The sequence below is a fragment of the Phacochoerus africanus genome, chromosome 15 (genome assembly GCF_016906955.1).
Source record: "Phacochoerus africanus isolate WHEZ1 chromosome 15, ROS_Pafr_v1, whole genome shotgun sequence".
Lineage (NCBI taxonomy): Eukaryota > Metazoa > Chordata > Mammalia > Artiodactyla > Suidae > Phacochoerus > Phacochoerus africanus.
In genome coordinates, this window is record NC_062558.1 from 44077784 (window position 1) to 44101044 (window position 23261).

General features: G+C 44.6%; 1 protein-coding gene across 1 annotated transcript in view; it reads left to right on the plus strand.

Moving 5' to 3' along the window:
• The window catches only part of SEZ6L (seizure related 6 homolog like), a 194617-nt gene that overhangs the window by 158263 nt on the left and 13093 nt on the right, over nucleotides 1-23261 (plus strand). The window contains exons 11-12 of the mRNA XM_047762107.1: nucleotides 5277-5471; nucleotides 8847-9038. Of these exons, the coding sequence (XP_047618063.1) occupies nucleotides 5277-5471; nucleotides 8847-9038 (387 nt within the window). The remainder of the gene's footprint in view (nucleotides 1-5276; nucleotides 5472-8846; nucleotides 9039-23261) is intronic.

Sequence of the window (23261 nt, forward strand, 5' to 3'; positions counted from 1 at the left end):
TAAGGCATCCAAGGTGGTGGGCATTTGCCTCCTGGAGATTTCAAGGGTCGAGATTCAACCAGCAGTTAGGGGACTGGCTTGCCCCTCCCAGGGAGGAGGTAGACATCTTGACTTCTAAGATGGGACAGGGAAAAAGAAGGATTGATTCCCCACCCCAGCCACCAAAGACCTTCTGGCTTGAGCAGGAGTCCATGTCTTTGGTTTTTCCTTCCCAAAGAAGTGTGCCCATCTCTAGCTAATACAACATGTTCTCTCTGCACCTCCTCTTGCCTCTGAAATACAAGCTACTTCCCCGACCTTCGGCTGTCTCAAGGAGCCTCATGTATGTAGAAATGAGTCCCTTGCTTTTTTTTTTTTTTAATTTACAGCTGGTAGACACTTGCTAAGCCTGCCTGCTCTGTGGGCACCTCTCAGAGAGGCGATCAAAAGTGTTGATCTTCTTTTTTATGTTTCTCAGGGGCCTTTTTACCCTTGATTGTGATGCTCAGTATTTTCTGAGTGTTATTGCTGCCACTCTCCATGCGTTCTTTATTGGGTGGTGCCCTGGGCAGAAGCTGTTCAGGTGAGGTGCCCTCCAGAGTCACCTGCCTTTGGAGGGAGAGTTTCTGGTGACTTGGCTTCCATCTGTCTCCTTGGACTTTTCCTCCTTGTCTTCCTCCCTCCTGGAATATGAGGTCATAGTGTTGCTCCTTTGTCTCCTCTGATGCCTGCGTCCATCTTCCAAAGCTGCATTCAGCTTGATGACAGAAATCTGACTCTATCCAAGGCTGCCCAAGGTTGACCAGAAAGCCTGGCCAGTGTTCAGTTTGGCAACATCTTGAAGAGGAGGTACTCTTGGTAATTGAAGCTGAAACTTAGATTCATGTGACAATTTGAAGCTGGCAAGCACTCTTACATATATTATTCTATTTCATCTTTCAAACGCATTATCTCCATTTCCCAGAGAATGTGGCTCAAAAACTGATGCGCCAGGCCCCATGCTAGGCATCAGGATACAGGAATGAATGGAATTCTCTCCCTGCCCTTGAGCCAGGTAGCAAAAATGGGAGAGGCGGTCTGATTAACAGACAATATCAGGATCTTATGCTGATGCCATGGGATTTCAGAGTTAGTTCCCTGGGAGTACCCAGACTGGCTAATATAGGTAACACAAAAAGAACAGTTCAACTTTTTTATTTCCGTTAAAGAAATCACATAGTTAATTTCACTGAGAAAGGAAGTAGGCCTCTGTATTTAATGTTGATGTCAAGCAGTTGCCTGTGACTACCTATGGTGAAGACCATGCTGACTTTAGAGGAGGCTGTGCCTGAAGACGGTGGAAAAGAAGGCCATGATTGATTAGTGATGTCTTCATGGGCACAAGAGAGGCATTTGTTACCCTGGGTCTGGATTTAACCAGACATAGATTCAACTCCCATCCAGTAGAGGAATCAGGTGGAAGAGTTATGGGTTTCTGTTGTCATCTCAAGAATTCTGAAGCTCCTGGATTGACATCAAGACCTGACCCCAGCTCTGGAAGCTGGCTGAGGCTTATCTTCCCGGGCTGCTTTCAGAACCTTCCACAGGAACACTCTAGGCCTATGTGGTTCTGATTTCCCATAATTCTCCTCTGCACAGACAGAAGCAAAGACCCACTCTCCTCACTGGTTTCCTGTGTTTTGCTGTTGTCTATGGCCAAGTGCATGGGAGAGAAGGGAATTAAAAAGCAGATATGAGTAAGCAATGTTTATTTGTATGTTTATTCCTCTAATCCCAGGATACTAAATAAGCTCCATATTGTAGGTCAACTCCAGTCAAATGGTGGTGGCCCCCTGGAGTGTTGTGTTGAGAAAGATTGGGAGATTGCAGCCTGATTCAAGGAAAGAGATTGCTATGTTTGATTAGTGATGCTTGCCATGAACGTAAGACTGGGAAGTCATGGCATGTATTCAGTGCATGTGGATATTTCTTTTGCCCCAAAGTTGGACCATGGTGCTCATCTTGACCATGAGAATGGAACCACGACTTCAGATCCCTACATACTGGTGCCTGACACATAGTAGACACTCACAGCACCTTAGTCAAACAAAGCAATGAATCCATATAACTCAGCTCAGTCATCAATTGCACATTAATTTGTTGTTACCTTTCCCCTAAGAATAGACAAAATCATGGTTCTTGTCTCCACTCTGTGATTGAGGTCAGTGAGGCTCAGAGCCATTTATTGATGTGACTAGAGTCCCACAGCTTCTAAAATAAGGAAGATAAGGCAAGTTTGCTGACTCCTAGGCTAGTTTTCTCATTCTGAGCGAAGTTAACAAGGGTTCATAGGAAAAGATAATTCCAGAACCTCTGCCTGGTGTGCTTGGTGAACATGCAGATTCCTGAATCAGGGTCTCTGGGGGTGGAGTCTGGGAACTAGAGAACAGAGGTTAAGTGGCTTAGCCACAGCCACCCAGTTAGTAAGCAGTGGGGCCAAGATTTGAGTGAAAACTCTGCTGCATGCTGACAACCCCTGAGTCATGGCAAGGGTGATGAACACCACAAAGGAGACAGGAGGTCCCACAGAAATGTGTAGCAATCTCAACTCCCCCTGGAAAGTCAGACCAGCAAACCTTTTTTTCGGTCTCAAAGCATTTGGTACAAAGCAGACCACAGATCCAGCATTTGCCCCCATTTCTCCTCTTTCATCCAGAGTTTAAACATTTGCAGCTGTGTCCCCAGTCCAGGGCTCTGCCAATTTTTCACAGGCCTAAAAATAGAGGCTCCTGTTCCCCACCAAGCAATTCTAGAAGCCATTTCCCGCTCCCCTTCTTCTCGCAGACACCCAGGAGATCTCCCTTCCCCAAATAAAATCATGATAAAATCCCGGGAAAAGCCATTGCTGGTTTCTCAGAATGACTTTCCTGCAGACAGTGGAGGTGCTTTGCTTTCCCCAGAAGCACATAAGAGCTGCAAATTAATTATATGGTGTAATTAGCTCTCTTCTCAAAATCTGTGCAGTGGGCACTTTGAAGCGAGAACAATAGTAATGGGCTTTGGATTGCTACCTTCGTAACAAAGGTTTGCAGAAGGAAAACAGAAAACAGAATTAGTCGAGAGGACCCTGTGATGATAAGCTGGGTGTAGCATTTTCTGGAGAGTTAATGTTCACTGATGCAATATGACTTGAAGAATGCAACCAATAATTATTTCTTTCTTTTTTTTTTTTTTTTTTTTTTTTTTTTTAGAGCCTCACCACGATATATGGAAGTTCCCAGGCTAGGGGTCAAATCAGAGCTGTAGCTGCCGGCCACAGCCACACAGGATCCAAGCTGCATCTGCAACTTACACCACAGCTCACAGCAATGCCAGATCTCTGACCCACTGAGCAAGGACAGGGATTGAACCTGCATCCTCATGAATACTAATTCGGTTCGTTTCCACTGCACCACAACTGGAACTCCCTATTTCTCTTTTAATAGTTAAGCATTTCTCTTAATGTGAGTTACAAAAAATATATATGCCTAATCCACCAAACTCATAGATTTATGGACATCCTTTTTTTAACTTTTATTGCAGTGTAGTTAATTTGCAAAGTTGTGATAATTTCTGCTGTACAACAAAGTGAACCAGTCATACATATATACATATCCCTTCTCTCTGATTCCTTTCCCACCTAGATTATCACAGAATACTGGGTAGAGTTCTCTGTGCCCTACCGCAGGTCCCCTTTAGCGGGTTCCATAACCTCAGTATACATATGCCAATCCCAAACCTTCAGTTCATTCCTCCCACCCTCCACCACACACACACCTGTCCCCTTTGGGAACCATAAGCTTTTCAAAATCTGTGAGTCTGTTTCTGTTCTGCAAAAAAGTTCATTTGTATCCTTCTTTTATAGATTCCACATATATCTATCTGATAGCGAATCACTTAGTATGATAGTTTCTAGGCCCATCCATGTGGCTGCAAAAAAAATTATTTCATTCTTTTTTATGCCTGAGTAGTATTCCATTGTGTGTATGTATCACATCTTCTTTATCTGCTCCTCTGTTGATGGACCTTTAGGTTGCTTCCATGTCTTGACTATTGTAAATAGTGCTGCAATGAACATGGGGGTACCTGTATCTTTTCATATTATGGTCTTCTCTGGATAGATGCCCAGGAGTGGGATTGTTGGATCATATGGTAGTTGTATTTTTCGTTTTTAGAGGCACCTCCTTACTGTTTTCCGTCGTGATTATACCAGTTTACATTCCCACCAACTGTATAGGAAGGTTCCCTTTTCTCCACACCCTCTCCAGCATTTATTTTGTAGACTTTTTGATGATGGCCATTCTGGCTGGTGTAAGATGGTACCTCATAGTAGTTTTGACTTGCATTGCTCTAATAATTAGTGATGTTTAGCATCTTTTCATGTGCCCACTGGCCATCTATATGTCTTCTTTGGAGAAAAGCCTATTTAGATCTTCTGCCCATTTTTTATTGATTTGGTTTTTTTTTTTTGTCTTTTTGTCTTTTCAGGGCCACACCCATGGCATATGGAGGTTCCCAGGCTAGGGGTCTAACCGGAGCTGTAGCCATCAGCCTACACCAGAGCCACAGCAATGCAGGATCGGAGCCATGTCTGCGATCTACACCACAGCTTACCGCAATGCCAGATCCTTAACCCACTGAGCAAGGCCAGGGACTGAACCTGCAACCTCATGGTTCCTAGTCAGATTCGTTAACCCTTGAGCCATGACAGGAACTCTGGTTGTTTGGTTTTTTTGATATTGAACTGCAGGATGTGTTTGTATATTTTGGAGATTAATCCCTTGTCAGTTGCTTCATTTGCAAATATTTTCTCCCATTCTGTGGGTTGCCTTTTTGTTTTGTGACTTATGAGCATTCTTAGGATGAAGCTGAATGTTGTAGCAATCTATTTCCCGCTACCCCTGTAATGACCTCCCCCCAAAAATTAGCAGTCAGCATATACTGTCTCCCCACTTCTGTGAGTCAGTAATTCAGGAGTTAGTGCTGGCTAGTTCTGACTTGGGATCTCTCATGAAGTTGTAGTCAAGATGCCAACTGGGGCTGCAGTTATCTGAAGGCTTGACTGGGGCCAGAGACTCCACATCCAAAATGAGAAGAAGTCATTGTACAGTCTTGCTGTAGAAGAACGCTTGCAGATTAAGGGATTTCAGAAATTGTGCTGCTTCTTTCCAGAGGCTTTTTTTTTTTTTTTTCTATTTGCTCTTTCCTCTGACATTCCTAAAAGAATCGCCAAACACCGAGGCCAACTGCCCATCTAAGGATGATGTTTTGTTTTAAAGAGGTGTCAAGGAACGACTCCTGCTCAGATTTGCCTGAGATCCAGAATGGCTGGAAAACCACTTCTCATACGGAGCTTGTGAGGGGAGCCAGAATCACCTACCAGTGTGACCCCGGCTATGACATCGTGGGGAGTGACACTCTCACCTGCCAGTGGGACCTCAGCTGGAGCAGCGACCCCCCATTTTGTGAGAAAAGTAAGAATAGCCTTGTGTTTTTACCCTTCTAGGTCATTGGATGGTAAGTCCCTCCCATGGAGTATTTTTTGTGTAGAGGCAATGGAGCGTCTTCATGTAGAATCTGACCCCTTCTCTGACTCTACCAACACACTGGTGCTGCTTACAATTGTCATTTTGTAGCCCAAGGGCAGGGATCTCAGATTCGGGTGCTTTCAGAATCCTGGCAGATAATGTGAGTCAAACAGGCTGAGTGTGAGACATTAGGTAGTGGTGTGGACTGTATAAACCAGAATATATATAGCCTGGGTAAAAACATCATTCAGATTCAAGTCTTTAAAATACCTGCAGCTGCCAAGCAAAACAAAGCTAGGTTGGCCGTTGAAGCCCTAGTTTGATGGTGGGTAGCTGATGGTGCCTATGGAAGGTAGCTGATTTCATGCAGACAGCATCCAGCCCCATCTCCCAGTCCCTCCTGCCTGCTCTCCTCAGAAGGGCAGGCCAGCCAAGTCTGATGATAGCTGAGTCTAGCATCATAAAGAGGGGTAGTGGAAGGAAGTGCCTCTGGTTTCTGCACTGACGTCTTAGTAGCAAAGTGGAGTGGAAGCTAAATTTGGAGGTGGCCTCTCCCCGCAGCCATTTGCTTCCCACCTCCTACAGAAAGCTCTCATCTGTAACCTTCTTGCTGGGACCCCTTGGATCCTTGGTGACACTTTGGTAGATCTGGTCAGCTGACCTAAATCACTGATTGCATGATAAGAAATATTAAGTGTGAGCTGAGAAAGAGGGTATCGGAAGGGAAGTGTGGGGGGTTACGTACAATTCCTGTACATCCCAACATCAAGGCAAATTAAGTACAATTGTGGGAAACATGAAAGAACTTACAAAAGATTCACAAAACCAGCTACACAAACACATCTGTTTGTTCTGCAGCAGAAGGCAGAACGTGGATATGTGTTTATATCATGACAGAAAATAAAAGTGGGACAGCAAGAAGTGCCAAGTGGTGGCAATTAGAGTGCCCCATCCTGGGAGTTCCCTGGTGGCCTAGCAGTTAAGGATTCAATGTTGTCTCTTCTGTGGCTCAGGTTCGATCCCTGGCCCAGGAACTTCTGCATGCCACGGGCATGGCCAAAAAATAAATAAATAAAGACCCATCCCAAACTCATTAATACAATTTACATCATCATTTTTTTGCTTTTTAGGGCCGCACCTGTGGCATATGGAGGTTCCCAGGCTAGGGGTAGAATCAAAGCCTCAGCTACCAGCCTATGCCACAGCCACAGCAACATGGGATCCGAGCCACATCTGTGACCTATACCGCAGCTCATGGCAACGCCAGATCCTTAACACGCTGAGCGAGGTCAGGGATCGAACCACATCCTCATGGATACTAGTCGACTTCATAACCTGCTGAGCCACAGCGGAAACTCCTACATTATCACTTTTTAAAAAACATGTAAACATTTTGTACGGTAATCAAAAAATAAACTAGCTTTCCATGGGAAAGTCCCCTCACATGCCTCATTTTTGCCAAGAAAAGGCCCAAAGAGGAGCAAATAAATAGTACTACTGGGCCCCTTCTGCACTTGCATGTTTATCTTCCAATCCTGGGTGCCTCACTCACCCTCCCGTCAAGACACAGACTCACCAACGTGCCTCACTTGCTTTCTTTTCTCCTGAAATCAGGGCAGAAGGACCTCCTAGAACAACAGGGTCCCACCTAGAAATCCCTGCACGCTGTTACCACCTTTCATAGGTTCATCTCCACTCTTTTTTGTTTTTTCCCCTCACCCAAGGCATGTAGAAAGTCCCAGGCTGGGGTTGGAACCTGCATGGTAGCTGTGACAATACCAGAGCCTTAGCCACTAGGCCATCAGGCAACTTCCAGTTCAGCTCCACGCTTAACACTGAAAGATGTGTATAACCATATCTTAAAATTGCACAAGAAACAAATACCTACCGTAATCAAGTAGTCATAGCATAATGAGGTAAAATGTGAAAATCTTTTATGATCTGCTCTCTGGCCATGGAACCACTCTCAAAAGTTTATTCTGTTATTGGTCCAATTGCATATGTAAGTATGTGTCTGTTACACAGATACACATGTAAGTGTGTCTGTGCCGTGAATGTAGACACACAGATATACATGTAGGTATAGATATTTTACCATAATAGGCATCAGTTTCTAGAAACACCTCACAACAGCCTTTTGTTCAACTCAGACACACTCAATGTCATTCCTTTTTTTTTTTATCATTTTTTTGCAACACAATGAGAAACAAGCTTCGTTGAGTCTCAGAATGTTTCCTTTCCATGTAAATATTAGCAATGGTGTATCATGAGTAACACTGCAAAATTTTATGTGACAGTTGTCAGTTTAAAACTCAATTGTTTCTCTCTTTTCCAGACTCCCTTCCTTTTTCATTGGTTTATGATTTCCTTTGATCATATTGATTTTTTTAATTAAAAGGTAATAGATGCTTGTTTTACTATCGTCAGACCCCACAAAGAAGCCATGATGGGCTCCTCACTTTTTTCTCTTTGGTAGTTGATCAAGATTTCAAGGAATGGTTGTTCTATGGGGTTTTTTCTTCTTTTTTCTCTTTCTTTCTTTTACTTATTTATTTATTTATTTTTTGCTTTTTAGGGCCATACCTTCAGCATATGTAGGTTCCCAGGCTAGGGCTTGAATCAGAGCTGTAGCCACGGGCCTACACCACAGCTCACAGCAACGCCAGATCCTTAACCCACTGAGCGAGGCCAGGGATCAAACCCATAACCTCAGGGTTACTAGTCAAATTCATTTCCGCTGCACCACAATGGAAACTCCTCTTTTTAGGGTCACACCTGTGGCATGTGGAAGTTCCCAGGCTAGGGGTCGAATCAGAGCTTCAGCTGCTGGCCTACACCACAGCCACAGCAACACCAGATCTGAGCTGTGTCTGCGACTTATGCTGCAACTTGTGGCAACCTTGGATATTAACCCACTGAGCGAGGCCAGGGATCAAACCCACGTCTTTGTGGAGACAGTATTGGGTCCTTAACCTGCTGAGCCACAACAGGAACTCCTGGTTGTTCCATGATTGTTAACTCATCCTCTGTTAAAGGATTTGTGAGGTTTTTTTTTTTTTTAAACTGTTGCAAATAATTGTGCAGTGTGTAGCCTTGCATATGGGTCTTTGGACCCTGATGTGAATGTTTCTTTGGGCAAATTCCTAAAAGTGAAATTAAATTCACGTCTGTTTTGTCCTGGCCTGTTCTCCAGCCACATGCATTGGCTTTCAATCGGGGAAAAGAACTAAGTAAGGAAATGTTCTGGATTATTCTGTAGTTCTCAGCAAACCGATGGTCGTCAGGCCCTAATGCCCACCGGTCTGATTTCATCCCGCGCAGTTATGTACTGCACCGACCCCGGCGAAGTGGACCACTCAACCCGCCTGATTTCGGACCCCGTGCTGCTGGTGGGCACCACCATCCAGTACACCTGCAACCCGGGCTTCGTGCTGGAAGGCAGCTCGCTCCTGACCTGCTACAGCCGCGAAACCGGCACACCCATCTGGACATCTCGCCTGCCCCACTGCGTTTGTGAGTCCTCTTTATAGACTTGAGCTCCTGGTGGGTTGGCTTTCTCTTATTCAGGGTGGAGGGCTTTTGTTATTATCACTGTCACAATAGCTAACAGCTTGAGGGTGTAGCTACTATAATATTTACGGTAAGTTTATCAGGTCCTCTGCACAGTCCTTTACCACATTTACCCTCTGCTGCTTCAAGTGGCCTTATGAGCATGGCATGACTGTCACCATCTTACAAAGAGGATACTAGGCTCAGAGAGGTGAAATCGCGGCCCCAGCTCACACAGCGAGTTAAGAAGGAGGCCAGCCAAAGGCAAAACCATACCTGCCTGACTCTAACTGCTTAAAATTGATAGGAGTTCCCTGGGGGTCCAGTGGTTGGGACCCTTGCGCTTTCACCACTGCAGCCCAAGTTCAGTTCCTAGTCTGGGAACTGAGATCCCACCTCAAGCACAGCACCCCCACCAAAAACCCTAAGCGGTCCACAGGGTAACAGGGTGGATTTAAACTCTCTTTGACCTCCTCTTGGAGCCATCAAAGTAAACATTTGGTTACAAAAAAATACTTTTGAGGAGGTTTCTACCGTAGAAACTCCAAAACAGCTCCCAAGGTGACTCTAAGAATGGAGGAGTGACTATACATTCCTACCGGGCAGGAGTGTGGGGGCTCAGCCTCACTGGTGCTTAGAAATCAGCTAGGACATTTTAAAACTCCCTGGAGAGCTGGTTGCAATTGGTCTGGGCTGTAGCCTGAACAGCAGTGGAGGAGTTTCAAAAGCTCCCCAGGGATTCCGATGTGCCCTCAGGGTCTAGAACCATTGCTTAAGGGGCACGTGAGGCTCTGCAGAAGGAACAGAGCCTCACATAATATCTGGGGCTCAGAGATGTCAGCAGCACTGCTGTTTTATGTGAATGTGTTTTGAAACGGCTCCCTTAGGGGTGCAGCCAGCCGGTGTCCCAGAGCATTGCTAAAAATGCTGACCATCATCTAACAAATGCAGGTTTTGATAGTGTTGGGGAATCAAGAGTTTAACTTTAGACCCCCCCCCCAAAAAAAAAAAGAGAGAGAGAGATGTAGATTATGTGGTTTTTGTAAACTCATCTGCATCTGATGTGATGAACAGAGTGTAATTTAAGGACGTGGCTCTTTCCTGTGGTAGCCGTGTTTTATCACTTCTCACAAGTATCAAAACAGGCTTCGTGGACTTTTCATGGCCACACAAACAAGCAGCCCTGCAATTTAGGTGGACAAAAAGCAAATCACTGTTGGAAGACAACTGGAAAGCAAGAAAATCCTTGTCCTCTTCCTTTGGATAAGCAGATACAGGCAGCCTTTGGAGATATTGCTGGTTCAGTTCCAGACCACTGCAATAAAGCAAATATTGCAGTAAAGCAGTGCATATGAAAGTCATGTTTACCCTGTACTGTGGTATACCCTATTATAGTTCATCCTATTAAGTGAGTGATAGCATGACATCAAACAAAAACAATGGACATACCTTAATTTTAAAATATTTTATTGCTAAAAATGCTAACCATCATCTGACAAATGCAGAGTTGCTATAACCCTTCAATTTGTATTTTTTAAAAATTGCAATATCTGCCAAGCTCAATAAAGCAAATCGCAATAAAATGAGGTATGCCTTACTTAATGAGCACTTACTGTATGCCAGGCACCATTCCAAGCATGTCACGTGCATTAATTCTTTCATTACTGGCAAGAAAATAAAACGACATCTGTTGCTTTTGGCAGAGAGCAGAGCACGGTCAAATTCAAACTCACTCTCTGGTTCTATGAATTTGACTATTTTAGAGCCACCTATAAGTGGAATCATAGCGTAATTGTTCTTCTGTGACTGGCTTATTTCGCTCATAATAATATCCTCAAGGTCCATCCATGTTGTCATCTGTGGCGGAATTTCCTTCTTTTTTAAAGTGGAGTGACATTCTGTTGTGTGTATATACACGTTTTCTACATCCTTTCATCCATCAGTGACATTCGTCTCCACTTCTTGGCTGTTGTGAATAGTGCTGCAGTGAACGTGGGAGTGCTAATATCTCTTTAAGATCCTGGTTTCAGTTCTTTGGGGTAAAGAGCTAGAAGTGGGATTGCGGATCATCTAGTTGTCCTACTTTTAACTGTTTGAGGAACGTTCACGCTGGTCTCCACAGCAACTGCACCATTTTACATTCCCACCAAGGTTTCCCTCTTCTCATCTTCACCAGCTCTGGTTGTGTTTTGCTTTTTGGATAATAGCCACCCTAACAGGTTGGGGATATCTCATTGTGGTTTTGATTTGCATTTATTTCCTCGGTGACTAGTGACACTGAGTATCTTTAAGGGCCTGCCGGCCATTTGTATGTCTTCTTTGGAGAAATGTCTATTCAGGTCCTTTGCCCATTTTTTTAATTGGGTTATTTGATCTTTGGTTACAGAATTATAGGAGTTATCAGTTTTGGAAGTAAACCCCTTATCAGATATATGGTTTGCAAGTATGTTCTCCCATTCAATAAATTGGAGATTTCTCTTGCCAGTTGTTTTCTTTGAAACAGGATCCTTTTCTGATACCATACACAAAAATCGACTCAAAAGCAAAGGATTAAAGGCTTAAACGGAAGACCTGAAACTGTAAAAATTCTAGAAGAATACATAGGGGAGAAAGCTTCATGACATTGATCTTGGCAGTGATTTCACGGATATGACACCAAAACCACAGGCAACAAAAGCAAATGTAGACAAGTGGGAGCTCATCAAAATAAAAATCTCTGCACTGAAAAGGAGAGGCTTTATTATTTGCACAAATAACAGGGAATCTTGGACCATGCAGCCCTGTGTTTAGCCTGAGTCCTAGAATTTAAGAGCTGAATCGATCTGGCAGGTAAAATGCTATTGAGGATAACCTTTGAGATAAAACACCACTGCCCCCATTTTATAGGTAGCAATGGTAGTTGTTATCTATTGACTATGTAAGACATTTTGCTAAGCCCATTACACATATCTGTGAATGTATATGTATCTTTATATACAGTATGTACATATATGTGCCTATACATTAAGGAAACCAAAGCTCAGAGGATATATAGATAACAATAGTTAACATATTTAAAACACATTACTAACCAGACTTGGATATATGTGTGTATATGTATGTATATATATAAGTGTGTATATATATGTGCATTCTCATGCACTTATATAATTGTGTGCTCTTGGGGGTGCTGTGTAAAGGAAACTGAGACTCAAAGGGAAATATGATTGCAGTCATAAAACTTCTCCAGGGAAGAGCTTGGATTCAGATTGATGACTCGGATCTCCAAGGCCAGCATCCCTTCCACCAGCCTTGCCTCCACCATCATTTCACCGTGGATGGCAGGACACCAATGCATGCAGGGCTGTCCCAGTGGACCTAAAGCCGACAGTCCTAACCCCTTAACCACAACCACATTCCCTTCCCGGTCCCCAGACCTTTGGGCTGAGTTCACACTGACTGGTTGGTTCCTCTTGTGGCCTGAATTGTGTTCCCCCCAAAAGCTACGCTGAAGTCCTACCCCCAGTACTTGTAAATGTGAGCTTTTTTTTGGAAATAGGGTCTTTGCAGATATAATCAAGTTAAGGTGCGGTCACGTTGGATGAAGGTGGGCGCTGAGTTGGTGACTGGTGTCCTTACAACCAAAGGAAGAGGGAAATCTGGACCCATTGGGAGATGCCGTGTGATGGGAGTGTTGTACCTGCAAGTCAGGGGCACCCAAAATTGCCAACGACCACGGGAAACTGGGGGGAGACAGAGGAATCTTCCTTCTGGATGTTTCCAGGGAATGAGGGCCCTGCTGCCTCCTTGCTCAAGGCTTCTAGCCTCCAGAGCTGTGAGGCAAGGCCTGACTGTGGCCCTAATCCCCTTGGTTCGTGGCACTTCCTTTACAGCAGCCCGAGAAGCAAAGGCAGTTCCTTTCCCTCCCATGACGGTGAAGGTGATCAGAAGCATCTTGAGTAATTCAAGCTGCTGAGACCCAGAGATGAAAAGCTAAAAATAGAAGCTGCTTTAAAAATACTGAAAGGTGGAGATATGTTTAAAAAGAAAGAAAAAGCACCTCACTAATGAAGCACAGCCTCCAAAGACCCTCTGGGCTGTGGCAGCTGCCGCTGGGCTCCCACGAAGCAACCTCCCACCCCCCAGGCCCACCTCTCCCTGAGATCTGATTGCAGCTCTGGTGAGAAGGCATTCCTGACACCCAGGCTAATGAGTTCCCAAGTCAAACTGGGTGTCAGGAGACACACCACCCTCCTCCCAGACGCCTGGAGAGGAGCCTGGCTTGGATCCTGCCAGCATCGTGCCAGGCAGGTGAGGTCGGTAGGAGATGACACAGGAGGCAGGAGAGTGGCCAGATTCCAGCAGTAAGGTGCCTGGACTAAGGCGGATCTCGTACCTTGGCAGCAAGGACAAAGTTGTTGGACGTAAAACAGCTTTTAAGATTTTTCCTCTGTTGAACTGAGGAAACAGCCCCAATTTGATGGACACTTTGGCTGTGCCCAGCCCTTCCCCAACATTAGCCCTCACAAAACTACACGAATGGTTTAGGAGTCTACCTAAAGGCAGGCAAAGAAGAGCCCAGAGAGAGTGAGCAGATTTCCTGAGGTCACACAGCAGAGAAGGGAGAACCCAGGATTCAAGCCCAAGCCTGACTAACCCCCAAAGTTTCATCTTCCTAGCAATCTCAGCTCCCAGGGGAAGTTTTTTTGAATAAGCTGAAGCTGGTGCCCTCATCAAACAGGGTGATCATGCCAACCACAAATATAGATGTTCAAAACAATGTATCTGGCATAAGTGCTCAGTTAACATTGATTAATAGGAAGTTCCCTGGTGGCCCAGCAGGTTAAAATCTGGTGCTGTCACTGCTGTGTTGCGAGTTCAATCCCTGGCCCAACACCTTCCACATGCCATGGGCACAGCCAAGAAAAAAAATTAGTTTCTAATTACCACTCAGTTTCAATGTTTCACTACTTGTAGAGTATATTACAAACCATTCATAGCAATAACCAAGGAACCTGATTGTGTCTTGCTCAAATGTGCTCCAAAAATGTACATTTTCCCCTATACTTAAAGGGGGTGGGGAGTAGGTTTGTGCTTATGTTTCTAAGACCATCAATCCAACTCACTTGAATTCCTGGAGAGAACGGGATGAAGTCACATGGGTTGCGATCAGAATGGCTTAAACCTTAGACAAGTGATTCTCAACCAGGGGTGAATTTGCTCCCCCAGGGACAATTGTCAATGACAATTTCCAGAGACATTTTTGCTTGTCATAGCGTAGGGAGGGGAGTGCTGCTGGCCTCTAGTGGGCAGAGGCCAGGGATGCTGCCCAATATCCTATGAGGCACAGGACAGCAGCGTCGCAAAGAATTACCCAGCCCAGAATGTCAGTAACCTCTAGGTTGAGAAAACCTACCTTAGACAATCTCATTTCAAAGTGTGGGTACATCCTCGGAGCGAGAATTTCATTGCCCAGCCATATCCCAGCTAAGAATAAGGTCTTAGTCCAGTCCATTTACTTAATAGGCAGGAAAAAAAATGAAGCCCAGAGACATAAGGCGATTCACCCAAGGTCGCACAGCAGATACAGGCTTCCAGTTTCAAATTCAAGTCACTTTCCACATCACATTCCTGCCATCTTCTGAGAGTTGATGGTAAACACAGATGCCTTTGAAGACTGCTGGTTTCTGCCAGGGGCAGAATCCCACAGGGAATTCCCAGACTCTTCCAGACAGATGGGTCCCAATTGAATTGGACAGACTTTAAAGCCAGAGAATCAACTCACAGCTCAGCCACTCTCTTCTTGTCGGACCTTTCATGAGAGACCTTCCCCCCCAGCCTCAGTCTCCTCATCTGTAAAATGGGTGTAAATGTGGTGATTGCCAGCAGACTTGGACCATTTACATTTGAATCCTATCTCTGCCACTAACTAGCTTGACAGATTGCCCAGCGGGATACCCAGCAGCTCTGTGCTTCACTTGTCAGATATTAAATAGGAACAGTCATAACAATGTCTGGGTCTTGGGACTGTTACAATAATTAAATGAGCTTGTAGATATAAAAACCCCAAATAGTGCCTGGCTTATAGGATGCACTCAGTAAATCTTGGCTATTCCAGTCAGAACTGTTACATCTTTAAGGAGGGGGATTAGAAATAACGGTTGTAAATCATCTGGTACACAATAGGTATTTGAGTATTTTGGAAATTAATTAAGAAAATGATTAATTAATTTATCAACCATGCCAAGACACCAGAGCAGCAGTTCTGAGCCCTAAACCCTTTAGCCCTAGAGTTCTGCCTGGACTTTAAGAGTCTATTTCTGTTTGCATCACCTTTTTAGATTCCACATACAAGTGATATCATATGATATTTGTCTTTCTGTGTATCACTGGCTTCACTTAATATGATAGATAATCTCTGGGTCCATCCATGTTGTTGCAAATGGCATTATTTCATTCTTTTTATGGCTGAGTAATATTCCATTGTATATGTATATATGCCACCCCTTTCTCTGTCGATGGGCATTTAGGTTGCTTCCATGTCTTGGCTATTGTGAATGGTGCTGCTGTGAACACTGGGGTGCATGTATCCTTTCAAATTAGAGTTTTCTACAGATATGTGTCCAGGAGTGGGATTGCTGGATTATATGTAACTCTACTTTTAGTTTTTAAAGTAACCCCGATACTGTTCTCTGTAGCAGCTGCATCAATTTACATTCCCACAAACAGTGTAGGAGGGCTCCCTTTTCTCGATGCCTCCTCCAGCGTTTATTGTTTGTAGACCTTTTGATAATGGCCATTCTCACTGGTGTGAGGTGATACTCCATTGTAGTTTTGATTTGCATTTCTCTAATAACTAGTGAGGTTGAACATCTTTTCATGTGCCTGTTGCCCATCAGTATGGCTTCTTTGCTGGCTGAAATCACCTGGGGAACTTTAAAAAGAAAACTTTGAGGGATTAGTAAAGTTAAAATACCTTAGGGTGGCGTTCCCATTGTAGTTTAGTGGTAACAAATCCAACTAAGATCTCTGAGGACTCTGGTTCCATCCCAGTGGGTTAAGGATCCAGCATTGCCAAAAGCTGTGGTGTAGGTCACAAACCTGACTCTAATCCCTGAGTTGCTGTGGCTGTGGTATAGGCCAGCAGCTACACCTCCCATTTGATCCCTAGCCGAGGAACTTCCATATGCTGTGGGTGCCGCCCTAAAAAAAGGGGGGGGGGCTTGAGGGCGGAGCCAACTCACTGAATAGGGTGATGCTAGTCTGAATCCAGGTGAGATAATCCCCCTTTTCTTGCTAGACCTGCTGTCAGTATCTTCCTTTACCTCCAGATGTAAGAATTTGTCCTAAATTTTTAACTTTCTATCCCCCCCAGGGCCAGGATAGTGCCTGAGACAGGAAATATTTGTGGGTTACGTGAATGTTAAGTTACATGAAGGCAGGGACCATGTCTATCTTGCTCGCCATTGTATTCCAGGGCCAAGAACAGAACAGTGCCTGGCAAACAGAAGGTGCTCAATAAATATTTATTGTACTTGTTAATCTTCTAATTTATGAAAGAAAAATCCAGGGGAAGTATATGGGGAAATCCTTCTGGGTTGTGACTGCCACCTGCTGGCCACTTTGTTACACTGCAGGTAAAAGACTTTTTTTTTTTTTTTTTCTTTTCAGGTTCCCAGGCCAGGGGTCGAATCAGAGCTGTAGCTGCCGCCCTACGCCACAGCCACACACCACAATGCGGGATCCGAGCCGCATCTGATGACCTATAGCACAGCTCACAGCAACACCAGATCACCAACCCACTGAGCAAGATCACGGATCAAACCTGCATCCTCATGGATCCTAGTTGGGTTCATTAACTGCTGAGCCACGAAGGGAACTCCTTGGTCTCCTCTTAAGGTTTGTTTGTTTTGTTTTGTTCTGACCTTGTCCAAGGCATGCGGAAGTTCCCTGGCCAGGGATCAAACCCACGCCATAACAGCAACCCAAGCCGTGGCAGTGACAATGCTGGATCCTTAATCTGCTGCACCACAAGGGAACACCTATCTTCTCTTAAGATTATCTTCTCTTAAGGATCACTTATTTCCCCTCCTCCTAGGAGGGTGAGAAGCAGAGGAGTCAGATTAGCATTTACCCAGGGCCTGAGTCCTCATTCTCTCCCAGTAAAGCACTGCATTTCCAGGTTTCCTCTAGAAACCTTCCCGGACCTTCCCACCTCTGCCAGGTCAGTGAGGTTTCTGCTCTGTGCTTCTCCTATCATAGCTGTTACTGAGCACTGGGTCACAATTACCTGATAACCATTCCTCTCTCAGACTAGACTTGAGTCCTGGGAAAACAGGAACCCTGCTTCTCTAGCGCCCCATTCTATACCAGCTCCTGGAACATAGGGACAGAGCAGATGTCTGCTGGACCTAAAAATTTTTTATACTCCCAAAGAGTGAATTCAAGACTCTGGGAGTTATAAACTGTAAAGTGCACTGCATAGGGCTACATTTCCCACAGAGTATTGTTATACACCATTGGTGGTACCAGTGTGGCTTTGGATGGCACCCAGATTAACTTTTCAATGTTTTGTTAAGGATATTTTAAAAATTAAAACTGATATTTGAAACCTGTGACTATAGGAATATTACTGTTCAGGGTGAGCCTAAATTATATAGCACTGTTTAAAGGGGAAAATAAGTCTGTAGAAAAAAAAATTGTTTAATGCTTAAGTGAACAATAGTACAGTTGGGATGAAAATATGACCAAAATTGTTGGGAGTTCCCATTGTGGCACAGCGAAAACGAATCCAACCAGTATCTATGAGGATGCAGGTTGGGTCCCTGGCCTCGCTCAGTGGGTTGGGGATCCGACATTGCCATGAGCTGTGGTGTAAGTCAAAGATGTGGCTTGGATCCTGTGTTGCTGTGGCTGTGGTGTAGGCCGGCAGCTACAGCTCTGATTCGACCCCTAGCCTGGGAACTTCTATATGCCGTGGGTACGGCCCTAAAAAGCAAAAAAGGAAAAAAAAAAAAAAAAGGAAGACCAAAATTGTCAAGACCATAAAAATAACCGCTGTTCATTGTATGTTCACTCTCTGCTGGGTACCTCACGTGCATGTGCTCATCCAGTAAGATATCCCATTTCACAGATGAGGAAGTTGAGGCTCACAGGGGTCAAATCTCGTACCCTCAGGGGTACGTAACTAGGATCCAAATCCCGGGCCATCAAGCCCTTGAGTCCAAGCACTTCTATTCTGTAATCTTCTTTTAACTGAATTGATGTAAATTCTTTCCAGAAACATTTTGGGCACCTGCTGTGTCCCAGGCTGCTGAAGATACAGCAGTGAGTCAAAGCCCAGCCAAGCCGAAGACCAAATTTCAGCGTGTTTTCAAAAGAGTCATTAGAACATGAGTGTAGGGTTTTGATCGTGAAGCTCTTTGTGTTTATTAGAAGAGTGATGCAGGAGTTCCTGGTGGCTTGGTGGATAAAGGATCCTGCATTGTCACTGCTGTGGCTCAGGTTGCTGCTGTGGCGCAGGTTTAATCCCTGCCCGGGGAACTTTTGCATGCCACTGGCATGGCCCCAAAAATGAAATAAATTTCAAAAGTGAAAGTAATGCATCCCCTGCCTGTTTTTCAAATGATACATCACTATGTTATTTAAGACTCTAAAAAGGAAAAGGAAAAATTTCCCTTCCTACAGCTCATACCCCAGTCACACTCTGCAAGGTTCATGAATATCTTACCGATCTATCTAGGTGTCTTCCATGGACACATAATACAGTGCTGTCTTTAAAGTTTCCCACGATTAGTTGACGGAGGGGATCATGGTTTGATTGGAGCCCAGACACAGAAACATTGGCTATGTGTCCAGGGTGCTCTGAAGCGGCCGTGCGTGAACTTCAAGCATAGGGATGACCTTGGATTAGTGTAAGGATGAGCTTTGGTCAGGCATCAGCAGAACCATCTGGTGCCTCGTTTCTGGGCATCTGCACTAAAGGGAACTCTAGTCAATACCTCCGCCTCCTTCCCTCAGAGGTTCTGTAGCCCTCCCCCCAGCTGATTAGGGGTCTCCTCCAGGTGTGCCTTACTCTTCTGCATTTTTCTCTCTGACAGCAACTGCTTTGGGGTTTTTTTGTCTTTGTTTTGTTTTTGTTTTTGTTTGTTTGTTTGTTAGAGGGGTGGAGGTGTTCTTTCCAGTTTTTGTTAACATGTCTATTTACATTTATTTTCCCACCCACTGAAAGCCTCAAGACCAGGTCTCCAGAGGGCAGGAAAGTTGTCTGATTCGCCTTCGGGCCCCACTACTGGGTGCATTGCCTGGCGTGCAGTAAACACTCATTTAGTGTTTTCCGAATACAAGTACTCATGCCTGCCAAGACATATCCACACTGTCATACAAGATGCACTCCCAGCTGCAAAGGGACCCAGCAAGTCCCTTCCACAAGCTGGCTTCTGAGCTGCCTGGATTGCAGGCATGGGAAGAAAACAGTTCTTAACCCCTGCTGAAGACTGCTGTTAAAATACAAAGATTAAAAGTCTTTCCTCCTCAAGAGGTTGGAGCCCCAGGGACCTTAAGAACCTTCTAGGAAAGTCCCTACCCAACCACCCAGTCAAAGAAATCAAAGCCCAGATTCTTCATTAGTGGTGATTACTGTCACAAAAACATAGCCATTCATCCATGTGTTCATTGAAGGGGTGATCTAGTTAAATGCCTTTCTAAATGTCAGGCAGATACTATGTGTAGGATAATAGAGAGTGGTAGGGATTGTGATCAACTGGGGAACACATTACATATCTAAGGGGGACAGCTTCTACTCAACCCCATGTGACTTGAGTGTTTGAGTGCCATGTCATAATTATTGCTGTGTAGCTTTGTGAACCCAGTATTGCTCCATCTTCCAAGGTTTCCAAAGAAGCCAGAAATACCCTGCTTTGGACAGATTAAGTAGAGCCCACATGTAGGTCAAACTCACAGAGTCTAGATGGGAACTTCTATTATACACTGTGCCTCCTACCCACAAGCTCCATGAGGCCAGGAGTTATATCTGTTTTATTCACCTCTGTGTCCTCAGTGCTGCCTACATATTGGCACATAATAGGTGCTTAATGAACATTTGTTAACCCAATAAATGAATGAATGCTTCCTGTGGGCCAGGCATTGTGCTGGGCACTGGAATTCCTGGCATGAACACTAGATGAGATTCCAAACTGGGAGACAGTGGCCAAGGTGAGAATCAAACAGTGCTGTAAAAGATTCTGAGGCCAGGATGGAAGTCTGTGAAGGTTATAGATAGCTTCCAATGACAGGGGAATTCATGCTGTTGGGGGCAGATCTGGATCCTTGGGGGGATTCTTAAGATCCATCTTGCAAAATAAGATGCTTAAAACAGCATGTGTGTATTATTTTACAGTTTCTATGAGTCAGGAGCCTGGGAACAGCTTAACTGGGTCCTCTGGTTCAGAACCTCTCACAAGAGAGACCCTGGGGCTGGGGTCTCATGTGAAGATTCAACAGGGGAAGGCGCCACTTCTGAGCATGTTTGGTTGATGTCTCAGTTCCTTGCAGGCTGTTGGCCAGAGGTCACCCTCAGTTCCTTGCGACATGGGCCTCTCCATAGGGCAGCTCCCAGCATGGCCAGTCTTTCCTCCAAAGGCAGTAAGAATGTCTGCTGCCAAGACAGAATCACAGTCTGGTGTGACATCCTTACAAAGGTGACAATCCCTTCATCTTCGCTGAACTTTATCATTTAAAAGTGAGTCATGGGGAGTTCCCATCGTGGCTCAGTGGAAACGAATCTGACTAGCATCCATGAGGACACAGGTTCAATCCCTGGCCTCGCTCAGTGGGTTAAGGATCCGGCATTGCCGTGAGCTGTGGTGTAGGTCACAGATGCGGCTCGGATCCCATGTTGCTGTGTCTGTGGTGTAGGCCAGCAGCTGCAGCTCTGATTCAACCCCTAGCCTGAGAACCTCCATATGCCGCAGGTGCAGCCCTAAAAAGACAAAAATTAATTAATTAATTAATTAATTAATTAATTAAAGTGAGTCATGGGTCCTGCCATAAAGAGCTGCAAAGACCCCTGATGCCAGCAGATGAAGATTAAGGGCCACATCTTTCCTCTGTACTCTCCTCTGACAGGAAGAGGAAGGGCATTTCAGACAGTAGTATCAGCATGAGCAACGTGCAAAGGGGTAAAATGGTGTAACCCATCTGGCCAAGTGTGACCAGTTCAATGTAAAATGTAAAACCACCAGAGGAGGCAAGATGCAGATGGACAAAGCCCAGCCAGGAGACCCTGCTTCTTTTCCTGTGCATCTGAATCATCTGGTAGGAAATAATAAAAGACCCACCTGTTCCGTGTTCTGAACTGAGGATCTGCAGAGTTGGGATGATGACAAGCTGGGGAATTACACAAGTAAGTTGTAAGAATCACTCATATATTACAGGAATCCTTCAGGTGAAAAAGACAGCATGTCATTTCTTCCGAGAGTTTCACTAATCAAGTATTGTAAGCTATTGACAGAAGCTTGTTTCTCTGAAACGCTGATGGCAGGTGCAGCTGTGATAGGTAAAGACTTGGGTCTTCATACAGCAAAGCAAGATCCAGAAAAAAAAAAAAGTGTTTTAGGTTGGGTGTGGAGAAATTGAAACCCTTGTTCACAGAGTTCCCATTGTGACTCAGCAGAAATGAATCCGATTAGGAACCAAGAGGTTGTGGGTTCAATCCCTGGCCTCGCTCAGTGGGTTAAGGATCCGGCATTGCTGTGAGCTGTGGTGTCAGTCGCAGACGCAGCTCAGATCCGGAATTGTTGTGGCTGTGGCATAGGCCGGCAGCTGTAGGTCCCATTCGACCCCTAGCCTGGAAACCTCCATGTGCCGTGGGTGAAGCCCCGAAAAGCAAAAAATAAAAATAAAAAAAGAAACTCTTGTTCTCTGTGAGTATGTAAAATTGTGCTGCCGCTGCAGAAAATGGTATGGAGGTTCCTCAAAAATTGCACTTCCGGGTATGTACCCAAAGAATTGAAGCCGGGTCTCAAAGAGGTATTGCACATCCATGTTGGTAGCAGCATTACTCATCAGAGCCAAAGGGCGAAGCAATTCAAGTGTCAGTCAGTGGATGAATGAAGACACAAAATGTGGTCTATCCATACAATGGAATATGGTTCAGCCTTAAAAAAAGGGGGAGGAAATTCTGACCCCTGCTATAACATGAGTGAACCTTGAGGACATGTTAAAGTGAAATAACCCAGACACAGAAGGACAAATCCTGTATGATTCCACTTCTATGAGGTTCCTAGAATAGTCACATTCATAGAGACAGAAAGCAGGATGACGGTTGCCAAGGGTTGGTTAGGAAGAGGGATGGGAAGTTAGTGTTTTGTGGTACAGAGTTTCCACTTGGGGAAGATGAAAAGAATTTTGGAAATGGATTGCACAACAGTGGGAAGGTACTTAACACTACTGAACTGTACAGTTAAAATGGTTAAGATGGGTAAAAAAAACAATTTTTTTTTGGTCTTTTCTAGGGCATATGGAAGTTCCCAGGCTAGGGGTCTAATCAGAGCTGTAGCCGCCGGCCTACATCAGAGCCCCAGCAACACCAGATCCGAGCCTCATCTGCGACCTACACCACAGCTCACAGCAATGCCAGATCCTTAATTCACTGAGCAAGGCCAGGGATCAAACCCATAATGTTATGGTTCCTAGTCAGATTCGTTAAACACTGAGCCATGACGGGAACTCCAAGATGGTAAATTTTATACTGTGTAGATGTTACCACAGTTTACATTTTTTAATAATACAATTTTTAAATTTTTATTGTAGTTGATTTACAATGTGCTGTCAATTTCTGCTGTACAACAAAGTGACCCACCCATACATATATATACATTCTTTTTCTCACATTATTCTCCATCATGTTCCATCATAAGTGGCTAGGTATAGTTCCCTGTCCTACAGAGCAAGATCTCATTGCTTATCCACTCCCAATGCAATAGCTTCCATCTATTAACCCCAGACCCCCAGTCTATACCACTCCCTCCGCTTCCCCCTTGGCAACCACAAATCTGTTCTCCAAGTCCATGAATTTGTTTCTTTTCTGTAGATAGGTTAATTTGTGCTATATATTAGATTCCAGGTATAAATGGTATCATATGGTATTTGTCTTTCTTTTTTTGACTTCACTTAGTATGAGAGTCTCTAATTCCATCCATGTTGCTG